A 14,213-nucleotide genomic window follows, 5' to 3' on the forward strand; every position below is an offset into this window, starting at 1 on the left:
CAAGCAAGTAGCCATGAGTCATCTCCCTATCCTATGAGTTTTGACCTTTTATATAGGCAGAACAGTAAAAAATGATCACAGTAATTGAGCTTTCTTTTATTTTTTCAAGTATCTCGAGAGATTTGTATATTGTTTATTTCTTTTTTCTTTCAGCAATATGTTATGTTACATGATATGGTGGCAACTCACAGTACCGTGAGAGTTTCAGTTTGCAGAGTAAATGAAGGTAAGTACACCAGAGGAGGGTTGAAAGAGTAAATGAACACACAACACGAAATTAAATACTTGTGTAAAGTAAGACCATTTCTATGTGTTTATACATATTTTAAAATTGCATTTATTTATTGTATGTATGTACAGTGGCATATGTATGGAGATCAGAAGACAACCCACGACACTCCCTGCTCTCTCCCACGTGGGTCCGGGATTGAACTGCGGTCATTAGCCTTGGTGGCAAGCACCTTTACTCTTTTCCACTCCACCAGCCCTATTAGTTCTTCTTCTCTCTTCCCCTCTGCAGAATTGAAAATAACACATTTAGATTCCCAGATCTGTGGACATTTCGTTCCTTTATATAACATTGTACAGTGTAGAGGTTCTTTGCTGAGCTCTAGGACATGATAAACAAGAGTGTGGTGAGTGCTATGAAAGCAGGGACTTCTTAACACTAGAGTGTTGTGCTCTTAGGTACTCGGGGGGGGGGGGGGGTTGAAGTCGAAGAAAGCCAAATTAAAGACAGGTGAGGACCAAGCCATGGTGGTGCACGCCTTTAATCCCAGCACTCAGGAGGCAGAGGCAGGCGGATCTCTGTGAGTTTGAGGCCAGCCTGGTCTACAAGAGCTAGCTCCAGGACAGGCTCCAAAGCTACAGAGAAACTCTGTCTCAAAAAACGAGGAAAAGAAAATTGGTGAGGAGTCTAAGATGAGGAGGGGAGGATATTAAGCACCCAGCGGCCTGAAGTTAAGACTGTATTCTCCTAAGACCTGAAATTCAGCAAGGCATGTGCTGAAAGTAGATGAAGGGTTCTAAGGGATTTGGATGCCTCCTAAGGCTAAAAAGCTACCAAATGGCTTTAAGCAGATTCCATCCTGTTCGTCTTTCAGAAAAAAACATTAATTCTGGCTCCCATGTTTAGAGTGGTTTATCAGGGAACAATACTAAAGGCATCACCCAGATCAAGAACAGGATTGTAGAGGTAATAAGAAAGGATATGGGTTTGAAATGTGGGCCTTGACCAAGATGTGATAATTGAAAGTGAAGTCTCGAGATGTGTGCAGTTGGGTAGTGTTGTTACATGGGGGATTGTGAGGAGAATGCTTGGGACATATAAGCTGTCTGAGATGTTGAAGTGAAGGATAGCATAACACCATGGTCTTTGGAGGCAGTAGCCACTTTGATTTCTCCAGAATTCAAAATCAGTCTATTTTTTATATTCTCCACATTTCTCTCCCCCCAGGCCCCTCCCTCTTTCTTTTGAGTTAGGATTGCTAAATTAGCAACTCTGGCCTCCTAAGTAGCTGGGATTACAGGTATGAGCTTTACCTTCAGGCTCCATTTTCTTGCCTGTCTCCAAGTGATGCAGTCTTCCTTCCTTGCTTCCTTCCTGGTCACTTCTGTCTCTAGAATCTCCCACACTTGCTGCCTTCTTATTTTTGGTAGGATTCTTTTAAAGTTTTTTTTTTGTTTTGTTTTGTTTTTGTTTTGTGTGTGTGTGTGTGTTTCTATATTATAGCAGCACAGGTTGGCCTAGACCATGTTAACTGCAAGGCAGCACAACAGTTTTGGAACTTTTTCAGTGAAAAGCTACCACACTCAGCTTGAAGGTTTTTAAGTCTACATGTACAGGGATCTGAGAAAGGGTCTTCTTTCCAGGCTGGCTTCAAATTCATGATCTTGCTTTTCAGCCTTCCAAATGCTGGGATTTCATTGCCTGATTTAAATTTTCAAGGAAATAATGAATTAAGTGTTAATATATATTTAATAATTCTTGATATACTTTTTAATAATTTAAGAGACTAAAACATTGAGAAGAGGCAAGACAAATAATTGCATTAAAAAAGAATATCTTTTAAAAGAAAATATGGTAAACTTTTCATGTTTTCTTTAGTTGCTGTGTAATATTAGAAATCTGAATTCATTTTGCCTGTTCCAGCCAAATTTCCTGTGTGGACTTATGCTTGTATTTTAAGATGGCAGATTGACCAGACCATGGAGGTGTGATGAGGATGTTGTATCACCTGTGCTAAGTCAGCATGTTGTTAGGAGACAAGCCAACTGACATATTTTGATGCCTGGTGCCTATGGAGGCCAGGAGATGCTGTCAGCGTCCCTAAAACTGGAGTTACAGATTGTTGTAATCCTTCATGTGGGTTCTGGGAATTGCATTCAGGTGTCTTGCCAAAAGAGTCAATGGTCTTAACCCCCGAGTCATCTCTCCAGTGTTGATGCATTGCTAATGTAGTCCTGTTTGTTGAGATTTCATGTGCTACACTTTAGGTATTAACACACTGTATCAGTAGCTTACTGAGAGCAGGAGACTTTTGGATAGGTCGTTTATTTGCTGTAATTTTATTTCAAATTAAAGAATAGTTTCTTCTTCTTTTTTTTTTTTTTTCAAATCCAGAAATAGAAGAAATCTTTTCTACAGACCTTGTGCCTGGAGATGTCATGATCATTCCATTAAATGGGACAGTCATGCCTTGTGATGCAGTACTTATTAATGGTACTTGCATTGTAAATGAAAGCATGTTAACAGGTAAATGGGATCACCAGTATCTTGCTTATTGTTTATGATGGCATTAATGTTATGTAGTTTAAACTTCTTAAAAATCATACCATTTCTATCATTTACTCATAAATGTATTTGATGGTGATTGCGTGTGTAAGTAGACTACATTCTGAGCTAAAAAAACTAATACTAAGTCACTATTCTGGTACTAACCATATTTCTGGACCTGTTTCTTGCCACTCTTTGGACAAAGAAATGTATGATAGTAAGGGAAGAGGAGAGAAGTCCTTTTCTATAGAGATTGCAGTGAATTTGCTTCTGTATTCATTATTTATTAAGATTTATTATGTTCTTTAATTGGGAAGAAGTAGACTTTAACTACTGGAAATTCACAATTTAGAAATAGATCTTTCTGCCTTTTAAATTGTGAATTTTTAAAATTATAATCTGGCTAGAAATTGTTTCCTGTATATTTTGAGGCTTAAAACACACAATCTCGAACAAATTTCTACATTCTGGCTGTTTTTGAAGAATGCTATTCAGAATCAAAGGACAAAAAGAAAGAACCACATACTACCTATTCTTTTTCTTGCCCAAATTTTGTTATAGTGGTATATTTCTGTCTATATTCGTGTCTTTTTGTGTAGTGGTGATTAAAGATGTCATGACATCACTGGTTACTAAAAGTAACTACTTTTTAGCTCTGTTCTTAAGGATGTGTTCTTTGGTCTTTGATATTTTTTGAAGGTCATTAGGCATTATTTATGAATCACGAATCAGTCACTCTGGACTTACTGTGCGAAACTACTTGGTATTTGTCAGTGAACCAACTGATGGACAAAAAGCCCATGGGTTACACCATGTCTTCCATATATAGGGCAGCTATTAAATATCACAAAAAATACTAACATCTAAAATATTTCACTGTTTTTTCAGTATGTATTTGACATTGATTTCTAAGCTTTCTTTTAACATTTGGTTTTCTTAACAGGGGAAAGTGTTCCAGTGACAAAGACTAACTTGCCAAATCCTTCAGTGGATGTAAAAGGAACGGGGGAGGAGTTGTACAGTCCAGAGACACACAAGAGACACACTCTGTTTTGTGGGACAACTGTTATTCAGACCCGTTTTTACACTGGAGAACTTGTGAAAGCCATAGTAGTTAGAACAGGTAGATAAAATCTCTTTAGAATTTGATACCTACTGGATGTTTATAAAGGAATTGTGATTGGGAAGTTAATTCTCATGAAAAGATAAGTAATTTTTCTTTTTAATTTTTGAAAGGATTTAGTACTTCCAAAGGACAGCTTGTTCGTTCTATACTGTATCCCAAGCCAACTGATTTTAAACTCTATAGAGATGCCTACTTGTTTCTGCTGTGTCTTGTGGTGGTTGCTGGCATTGGGTTTATCTACACAATCATCAATAGCATTTTAAATAAGGTATGTAACTTGATAGGTTTGGTCCTTAATTATTTCACGTGTGACTGAAGTTAATTTTAACTTTATCTCTGAAGAAAACTATGACATTAGTATCTATTATATCAGAAGGCAAAATTATATTGGGTGACCTAGGCAGGAAAATTAGAAGTTTTGGGCTGCATTGCAAGATCCTGTCTCAACCAGAAAACTCCACAAGTATAAATCATTTTCATCATAGCATATTATTCTTTAGAATGTCTGGCACCAAACACCCTTTCATATTTGTCGAATAAGTTAATATATACAGTTGTAGCTTGTCTTGCTTATTTAGCTATGTTTTGTTCCTAACTCCACCTCTTGGGTGCTGGGATTACAGGTGTGCACCACCATTCTTAGCAAAATTATTTCTAAACACTCAGTAAAAGAGGCACATGTAAGGGCCCATGCCTGATTTTTTTTTTCTAGCTTCTGTAGAGACTTGTCCAGGTGCTTTTAGGATGAAACAGTATCACATAAAGTTTGTTCAACTTGATTTGAAGGCAGTCATGTGACGAATGCAAGCGTTAGATTGAGATAAGTATTTCTAAGAGTAAATATTTGTCTTTAGCTGTTACTCTGTTCGTCCACTGAGTCTTCTGTTTAGAATTACCTATAAGCATTGGGGTTTGTACCTCGGGCCTCAAACATGCTAAGGTACTGTTCATATGCCTCAGCCATTTTAAAAGATCTTTGAATGAAAAAAAATATGGCAGTAATAGATAGGAGTATGTATTTATAAATACAAAAATAGTGTTTTTTCATTAGATTAATTGAGTATTGTTAGTTTGACATTTATTTTTATCTTAATTGTAGAAAGAAGTTCAGGAAATAATTATTAAGTCTCTTGATATCATTACAATTACTGTGCCACCTGCACTACCTGCTGCAATGACTGCTGGAATTGTATATGCTCAGAGAAGACTGAAAAAAGTTGGGATTTTCTGTATCAGTCCCCAAAGGATAAATATCTGTGGACAGCTGAATCTCGTTTGCTTTGATAAGGTTGGTTTAGTTTCATAATCATTACTGTTACTTTAAATGTTATATTTGTATTTCATTTATGAATTAATTTGCCCTTATTTATAGTGTTTCTATAATTTTCCTTCTTTCTAGTTACTTAGCATATGTAGATTTTTAAATATTTTTCTTCACTCTCCTCTTTCTCTTCCTTGACACTGGTTTTCACTATATATCCCTGGCTGGCTTGGAATTCATATAGATCAAGGTGTCCTCAAACTCACAGAAACCTGCCTTCTTCCGCTTTCTTGAGTACTGGAATTAAAGACATGCACCACCATCCTGGCCTCCTTCGTTATTTACATGTTTGTTTGTTTAATCTGCATGGGTGTTTTGCCTGCATCTTTGTCTGTACATGTTTGTTCAGCGCTCACAGTCTAGAAGAGGGACCCTGGAATTACAGACAGGTGTGAGAAATTTAGCCCAGGTCTTTCAAAATCTTTTAGTAATAAAATTGAATATGTATGGCTACTGGAGAGATAAATAGATGCTCAGTATTTATGAGCACTGACTGTTTTCAGAGGATCAGAGAGCCCGATTGGTTCACATCACCCATGTGACACCTCAAAACCTTCTGTAACTGTAGTTCCAGGATAATGGTTCCCTTTCCTGACCTCCTTGGGCACCTGGCGTGCCCAGGATAAACAAGTGTATGTGCAAACAAAACACCCATACTCAAAACTAAATTAATTTTAAAAATTAAAAACTTAATGCAAATGAGTAAAGATTATATGGTTCTTCATATTTTTAGGCAATTATAATGTAATAGAATAGCCTCTGTGGATATGTATTTACTGTGTGTGTAAAGATGTATTTATTTATTACGTATACAGTGTTTATCTACATGTATGTGCCAGATCTCAGTATAGACAGTTGTGAGCCACCATATGGTTGCTGGGAATTGAACTCCAGAACCTTTGAAAGAGCAGTCGGCAACCAGTGCTTTTAACCTCTGAACCATATCTCCAGCCCTCAATATTTTTTAATTGCTCATAAATATGTATTTTAATACTCTGTGATTTTTATTGAATCCCCAACCATTTTGTTGAAGAAAACTGGTCATTTTCTTTTTTTTTTCCTTTTTTCTTTTTTTTCCCCCCAGACAGGGTTTCTCTGTAGCTTTGGGGCCTGGAACTAGTGCTAGGATTAAAGGCATGTGCCAACACTGCCTGGCAAAACTGGTCATTTTCTTACCTGGGTTTAACTATTAGCTTCCTCTTGGTGTTTAAATTTTTTTGCCTCCTTGTTCCATAATCTGTGCTGTTCTACCATTACATCAACAGATACTGCTTGTTGGTGAGTAAGTAGGTTGACAGGTGCATTTTGTTTATATTGTTGGCACATGAGTAAATTAAATAAAGTTCACACAGGTAGTGCCTTGTACTTGAAGGAGGGATTGTGCAAGTACTGTGTGCAGGTTCCCTGACAGTATACGAGCTCCCGCCTCTCTTTCCTTTCTTTCAGACTCTGCTTCTTCCTTGTGTATATGTAGCATAGTTGTTACTTGATTTGAGTCTCAGCATTTTATTTTTTGTAAGCAATTGTCCTTACCTTGTCCATGTGTACTTTTTTTTTTTTATTTTAGACTGGAACTCTTACCGAAGATGGTTTAGATCTCTGGGGAATTCAGCGAGTGGAAAATACCCGGTAAATATTAGCTAGATAGTCTAGTTAATTTTTAACATTTTAGCATATTCAGCTTTCTAACATAATAGACAACTATGTACCTACCACAGAGAATAAACTTATTCATGTATATGTTTCCGATATCTTTTAGAATTTATTTTGCGTGTGTGTGTGTGTGTGTGTGTGTGTGTGTTTAGGCAGGTGTGGGCTTGTAGTCAGCACAACTTGTAGGAGTGAGTTCCTTTCCTTCAGCATGTGGGTCTGGAACTCAGGCTCAAGTTGTCAGACATGGTTTCTGTCAAGTTTGTGTGGCAAGCAAGCACCTTTATCCCAAGCTGAGCTGTCTTTAACTAATTGCTTTACAGTTAGCATACAAAGTAATGGATTTCATTATGGCTTTTTCATTCATCTGACTTTGGTTTTGCTCTAGTTTACCCTTTTTCCCCTTTGTTCCCCCTTAGGCCTCTTCTCCACACTTGCTTCCTTCTCCCCCATCTCACCCTCTGCTTTCATTTCACACACACGACATTGCCCTCTTTTTTTCCCATCTTAAGATCTCTTTCCTCTCCTCATGTTCCTCATTCTAGTTTTCATATCTTAAACAAACATGCTCATACTCACGCACACACATAACAGTTTTCAATTACAATACCTCAGATGAGAGAAAGTGTGATTTGTCTTGCTGAGCTTGGCTTATTTCACTTAATAAAATGATTTTCTGTTATAAATGTGCCAATGTAAGCTTTCTTTGACTAAATACAATTTTACTGTATATTTTTTTATTCACTCATGTGTTGATGGATATGTGAGTGGTTCCATTTTTTAACTGTTGTGGCCCTCCCTGGTTGTCTTGGAACTCACTATGTAAACCAGGCTGACCTTTAGCTCACAGAGATCCTCCTGCCTCTGATGGAATTAAAGGCATGTGCCATCATTCCTATTCTGGAAGTTGAAGATTTCTGTATGTTGGATGTCCATAGAGTCTCATATATATCTACACACACACACACACACACACACACACACACACACACACACACATTCTCAAGAGCGTTACAGCTGGGCTTTCTGGTAATTTTACTTTTTAATTTTTTTGATGAACCTTACTGATTTTTATAGTGGCTGAACAAGTTTCTATTCCCACCAATAAAGAGTATATAAGAGTTTTTCTCTCCCCACAATCTTCACTGTCATTGGTTGGTCGTTTTATTGGTGGTAGCTGTTCTGACTATCAGCTGGAATTGCAACTATAGTTTTGGTGTGCATTTCCTTGGTGACTAAAGATGTTCAAGACTTTTTCAAGTGTTTATTTGCCAAATAGCCAGTTTTTCTTCTGAGAACTGTCTATTTCATTAGCAGTTTTATTGATAAAGTGATTTGATATTTTTGTCTTGCATCGTCATAGTTATTGCTCTGAGGCAATTGGCAAAAGTTTTTTCCTGTTCTCTGTTTCCTCACTCTGGTTAATGGTTTTCGTGCTGCACAAAAGCTTAATTTTATGAAATCAAATTTGCCAGTTCTTGTGCTTTTGGAACCCTAAAACTTCTGCTCATGCCTCTGTCTTGAAGTGGTTTGCTTATGTTTTCCGCCAACAGTTTTAAACAATGTCAGACCTGGTTTTATTTGTATTTTTGTTTTATTTTATTTATTTATTGCTTGATCACAAACCTGTAAAGATGTATTAAAATGTTGGGTTTGAGTTTAGAGAAATGCAAACCTAATTCAGTGTGTATTCTCTGTTTAGATTTCTTTTACCAGAAGATAATGTTTGCAGTGAGATATTGGTAAAATCTCAATTTGTTGCTTGTATGGCTACTTGTCATTCACTTACAAAAATTGAAGGTGTTCTTTCTGGTGACCCACTTGATTTGAAAATGTTTGAAGCCATTGGATGGGTAAGTTTAACCTTTTGCTTTTGAAACAGGGTTTTTTTTTCCCCCCATTTTGTAGCGTAGGCTTATTTTAAACATAGCTGTATAACTGAGGATATTCTCCTGCCTTTAAACTCGTGAGTACAGGCATGAGCTCTTAACTTTCTTTTTTTATGGTGCCTTACACTCTATTTATGTGACACTATCTGTATCTTGACCAGTAGCTTAGTACTCCCAGCCTCTTCCCAGACTTCACCTACTCACAGTGCCAGCCTCGGCTGCTCTTCCTGACCCTTTTCATGCCTTCAAAACAAGCTTATGTGATTCTAATACATTATCAGTTTGGGATGTCTGCATGAGATGGAGCCTTGTCTACCCTGGAATAGATTGTGTGCTAACTCTGAGGAAATAGTTCCAGAAGATTTCACCTCAGTGATTCTGGCCTCTTTTTTAATCACTGTTAATTCCTTAGCCCCAGCTGACTAGCATCAATTTCACCAAGCAAAGGTTTTACTTTAATGGATCTGTTTTGTTGTTGTTGTTGTTTTGGTTTGGTTTTTGAGACAAGATTTCTCTGGCTGCTCTGAAACTCTACCCTCGAGATTACAGCGATCCGCCTGTCTCTGCCTCCTAAGTGGGATTAAAAGTGTGCACCACGACTACCCAGTGGTTCTGGTCTTTTGTTAATCACAGCCAATTCTTAACTCCAGTTGCCCAGAACCACAGATTCTTAATTTAAATATATTTCATAAATGGACATGATAGAGTTGTTTCTTCCCTCTGAATCTCACAAACGAGACTGCCACCGCCACTGAGCTCTGAGCATACAGTGCCTTTTCTAACCTCCTTCCTCAATCCTCTCTAAAACATGGTCAGCTCTGCCACAATAATACCCCACAACCTGGTGCTAATTTCTGTTTTGGTTAGGGTTTTTATGGTTGTGGTAAAAAAAAAAACATGACCAAAGGCAGCTAGGGAGGATAGGGGTTTATTTGAGTTTATAGTTCCACGTGGCATTCATCATTTAAAATAGTGGATGTAGGAAATCAAAAGTAGAACGTCTTGGAGGCTGGAACTGAGGCAGAGCCATGGAAGAGTGTTGCTTTTACCGGCTTGCTTCCCAAGGCTTGCTCATTCTGTTTGCATTTTTTGTTTTTGGTTTTTGAAACAGGGTCTCTCTACATAGCCCTAGGTGTCCTTGAACGCATTATGTAGACTATGCTGACCTTGAACTCACAGAGACCCACCACTTCTGCCTCATGGGCGCTGGGACTAAGTGTGCCTTCCACCTTACCTGGCTTCAGTTGGCTTTCTCATACCATCTAGGACCACCTGCCAGGAGTAGACCATCTCTAGGGGCCAGGTTCTCCCACATCAGTCATTACTCAAGAAAATGCCCCACAGGCTGGTCTGGTAGGAGCATTTTTTAAATTATTGTTTCCTCTTCTTAAACTTGCCTTTAAACTGATCATAGGACAATAAGATACTTCCCAGTTTCTGAGATGGTCAGATAAGCTTTTCTTGCATAATATTAGGTTCATTTTCCAGCATCATATGGCAGTTTAGAGCTCTCAAGTCCAGACCCTCTCGTGTACACACAAGGTGTACAGATAATATGTTTGGGTAAAAATACCCATACCCATGCACATAAAATATTTTTTTTTTTTAAAAAGGTGAAAATCAAGAGGTTACGACTGTAGTAGCTAAGCTGTTTATGATTTTATGGTATGGCTTTAAAATCACATGCTATCTTGTACAGCTTATTTTACTTAGTGGTTCCATTAACTATATCTGAACTCTGTCTAGGCTTGAGAAAAGCTCTCATGTAGTCCGGTTGACCTTAAGCTGACTGTGTAGCCTAGGCTAGCGTGAAACACCTGATTCCTTTGCTTTATTATTCCTTTTGTTTGTTTTTGAGACAGGGTTTCTCTGAGTAACAGTCCTGGCTGGCCTGAAACTCGCTCTTTTGTAGACCAGGCTGGCCTCAGACTCACTACTGAGATCCTCCCGCCTCTGCCTCCCAAGTGCTGGGATTAAAGGTGTTTGCTACCACTGCCTGGCCTTGCTTTTGTATTCTTCAGTACTGGGATTACAAGGTATACCTGTGAATACATACACACTTGTGTCATTTGTTGGCAGAAAGGAAATCCCTGTATTATAGGGTAAAAAATCTTTAAAAACCATGTGCCTCCAGCTCATTTTGAAGACAACAGGCTTCATATTTGCTTCTTTATTCTACTTCTAAGTTACTTCTCCCTTCACCCAAAGGTTGCAAGGTGTTTGAGTAGTTCTTTTTATGTTTTATTTTATTTATGTTAATAAAATATATTTAAGTAAAATGTATTTATGTTAATAGTTTAGTGTTCATATGTCCTTTGGCAGCAATTGCTTCCCCACCTCCCAATGGACCACTTAAAAATGAAACGAATACAGAATTTGTGTATGTTGTATGTTTTACTTTTAGATTTTGGAAGAAGCAACTGAGGAAGAAACAGCACTTCATAACCGAATCATGCCCACTGTGGTTCGTCCTTCCAAACAGCTGTTTCCTGAATCTACAGCTGTAGGAAACCAAGAAATGGTATGATGTCACTTTGAATTATAGTTAGAAGTACCTCTATCAGAAGGGTGTTGGGTATGTGATCCCATGCAGATACAGGTTGTTCTAACTGAGCTTATCAGAATTGTTTACCCTGGTGGGATATAGGCATTCTCTGGAAATGTGAATGAAATTTAATTCTCAGTGCCCTTGTGTCCTTTGCCACTTACACATGTGATAGTCAATCTTTTTAGTTTGCGTCTGTATCCCTAGAATTGTATACAAAGAATTTATAAAAAAGGACTCATACTAGTTTTACTCTTAGATGAATTTTTCAGTGCCTCTCATTTATTTTAGCATTTAATGTGTCAGTATTTTTATGATTCTAGAATATTTGAAAATGTTGAACACTATTCTCCCCTCCCCCCTTAGTCCGTGATATCTGTGCTAGGAATTGAAGCCTGAGCTGTAGGCATTCTACCTGGGTGGTCATACCATGAAGCTACACCATGATAGAATTTTTTTTTTTTTTAATGGGAGATGTTGTATTGGGACTCTTATGTTCTGACTTAATACTCAAAGTTGCTTGTTATTTGTGAATGTTTTAGTTTTTTTGTAGCCGGTGTATATTAATCTGTACCTTATTTTCCTGGTTTTAGGAGATGTTTGAACTTCAGTAAGTAAAGGTTTTCTTCTTAGATTAGTACATTTGTTTTTATTCTTAAAGGACAAATAATCCTTTGTGCATTTTTAAATTAAATAGGCTGTTTATGAGATAGGAATTGTTCGACAGTTCCCATTTTCTTCTGCTTACAACGGATGAGTGTGGTTTGCAAGGAAACTAGGTGACAAGAAAATGGATGCCTACATGAAAGGAGCCCCCGAGGGTTATTGCCAGTCTTTGTAACCTGAAACAGGTAAGGAAGAGTAGGTTCTGGGTACAACTTAGCCTGTTTATATAAGCTTACATTAACCAATTCTAAAATTAAATTTCCTCTTATTTTTAAAAGTTCCAATTGATTTTGAGAAAGTCTTGGAAGATTATACCAAGCAAGGCTTCCGTGTGATAGCTCTTGCACACAGAAAATTGGAGTCAAAACTGACGTGGCATAAAGTACAACATATTAGCAGGTATGACTGAGTGGCATTCCTACAGTCCCCATAATGTATCCCCCATGTTCTCTAAGCCATGTACAGTAAAGGTTAAATGTGTGAATATGTATATTGTAGCTTTGTTTTTGGTGTTTGAAGTAAAACTATTGCTCCCCCCCCCCCTTTTATTCTATATTGTCCTTTGTTTGGTTTTCAAGACAGTTTCTCTGTGTAGTCCTGACTATTCTGGAATTCACTGTATAGAGCAGACTTGCTTAGAAATCAAAGATCTGCCTGCCTCCTCCTCCTAATCCTAATTGGGATTAAATCGTGTGCCACCATGCCCCACTCATCAATTTTTTTGCCTGTGTTTATGTTCTTAAAATAATTACTTTCTTTAGAAGTCTGGAAATACTTGTAGTTTGTGAATTGTTATCAGATTCTGTTTTTTAATTTTGATTTTTAAGGTACTTGTATGTCTCTGTGTGGATTTGTACATGTGATTGCATGTGCCCATGGATGCCAAGAGTGAGTGGTCCCCTTGAGTTAGAGTTACAGGCAATTGTAAGCTACCTGATATAGTTGCTGGAAACTGAATTTGGGTCCCCGTCAAAAGTGGTATTATGTGCTCTTGGCCACTGAACCATCCTCCAGCCTATTAGCAAATTTTTACTGTGTGCCAGGCATGTTTTAGGAGCAGTAAATGATTCTACTGTTCATTTTTCCTAAAACCACCCAATGGGAATCAAACACATCTGATATTCTTTCTCTCCCATTTTTCTCTATTCATTATCTAAGGACATTACTGACATCTTTATTCTCCTATATAGATAAGGCTTCATATTTGACTTAGCCTTTCCTGTGGCTAAAGCAGTTTTTCCTGGCTAAAGCAGTTTAAGGAAGAAAGGGTTTCTTTTAGCTCACAGTTCAAGGTACAGTCATTATGATGGGGTAGGGCAGTCAAGGCGGCAGAAGCTTGAAGCATCCAGTCTCATCACAGTTAGGAAACAAGATTATCCCTGACAGGATTACTCAGAGTCCTGTCTCCAGTTGATCCCAGATTGTCAGGTTTACAGCTGTTGGCATTAACACCCTTCTGTTTCTGTTGAATAGCTGATGATGTACTTAGCCTTTAAGGGCAGTGTAATATTTCAGGCTGTGTTTAGTATTTTGTAAACGAAAAGAATTTAGTTTGTCCTGATACTTCTGTCTGTTTTGGAGAGAGGTGATCTGTACATTAAAAAAATACAAACAAAAACAGCAAGAAGGCTGGAGATGTAGCTCAGAAGTTAAGAGCTCTGGCTACTTTTTCAGAGGACCCGGGTTTGGTTTCTAGCTCCTGTATAAGTGTCTCACGACCACCCATAACCCCAGAACCAGGAGATCCAACATCTTCATCTAACTTCCATGGGCACTAGGTACACTACTATCATACATGCAGGCAAAAACCCATACATACAAAACAAAATACTAGTGAACTGATAAGTCGCTCTGAAAACCACAGGTATGTCCTAATTCTCACAAAAGGACACATTGGTCTTTTCTTTCCTTCTAATGTCACCTTTTTTTTGCCCTTGTCACCCTTAAGACTAGTTGTTCAGTCACGGAGCTTTCTGTTTCTTTGAATAGATGTTTAAGTTTTGGAGATAGTGAACAGGTACTTGTACCTGTGGTTCATTCATTATGTGAGTGTTTTACTTTATAGTTTAAAGATATTTTAGATTTAGATATTTAGATTTCTCTGTCAATCTTTTTGTCCAAACTAAAACTATTATAAATTCTTTTCAGAGATGCCATTGAAAACAACATGGATTTTATGGGATTGATTATAATGCAGAACAAATTAAAACAGGAAACCCCTGCAGTACTTGAAGATTTGC

General features: G+C 37.7%; 1 protein-coding gene across 1 annotated transcript in view; it reads left to right on the top strand.

The window, feature by feature from the left end:
* Positions 1-14,213, top strand: part of Atp13a3 (ATPase 13A3) — an 82,246-nt gene that overhangs the window by 35,944 nt on the left and 32,089 nt on the right. The window contains 12 exon segments of the mRNA XM_042055879.1: positions 154-226; positions 2,624-2,755; positions 3,720-3,899; positions 4,013-4,170; positions 5,002-5,190; positions 6,791-6,852; positions 8,576-8,726; positions 11,167-11,283; positions 11,901-11,921; positions 12,005-12,158; positions 12,252-12,372; positions 14,122-14,213. Coding sequence (XP_041911813.1) covers positions 154-226; positions 2,624-2,755; positions 3,720-3,899; positions 4,013-4,170; positions 5,002-5,190; positions 6,791-6,852; positions 8,576-8,726; positions 11,167-11,283; positions 11,901-11,921; positions 12,005-12,158; positions 12,252-12,372; positions 14,122-14,213 — 1,450 coding nt within the window.

This window comes from Arvicola amphibius, chromosome 10 (assembly GCF_903992535.2).
Source record: "Arvicola amphibius chromosome 10, mArvAmp1.2, whole genome shotgun sequence".
Classification (NCBI taxonomy): Eukaryota; Metazoa; Chordata; class Mammalia; order Rodentia; family Cricetidae; genus Arvicola; species Arvicola amphibius.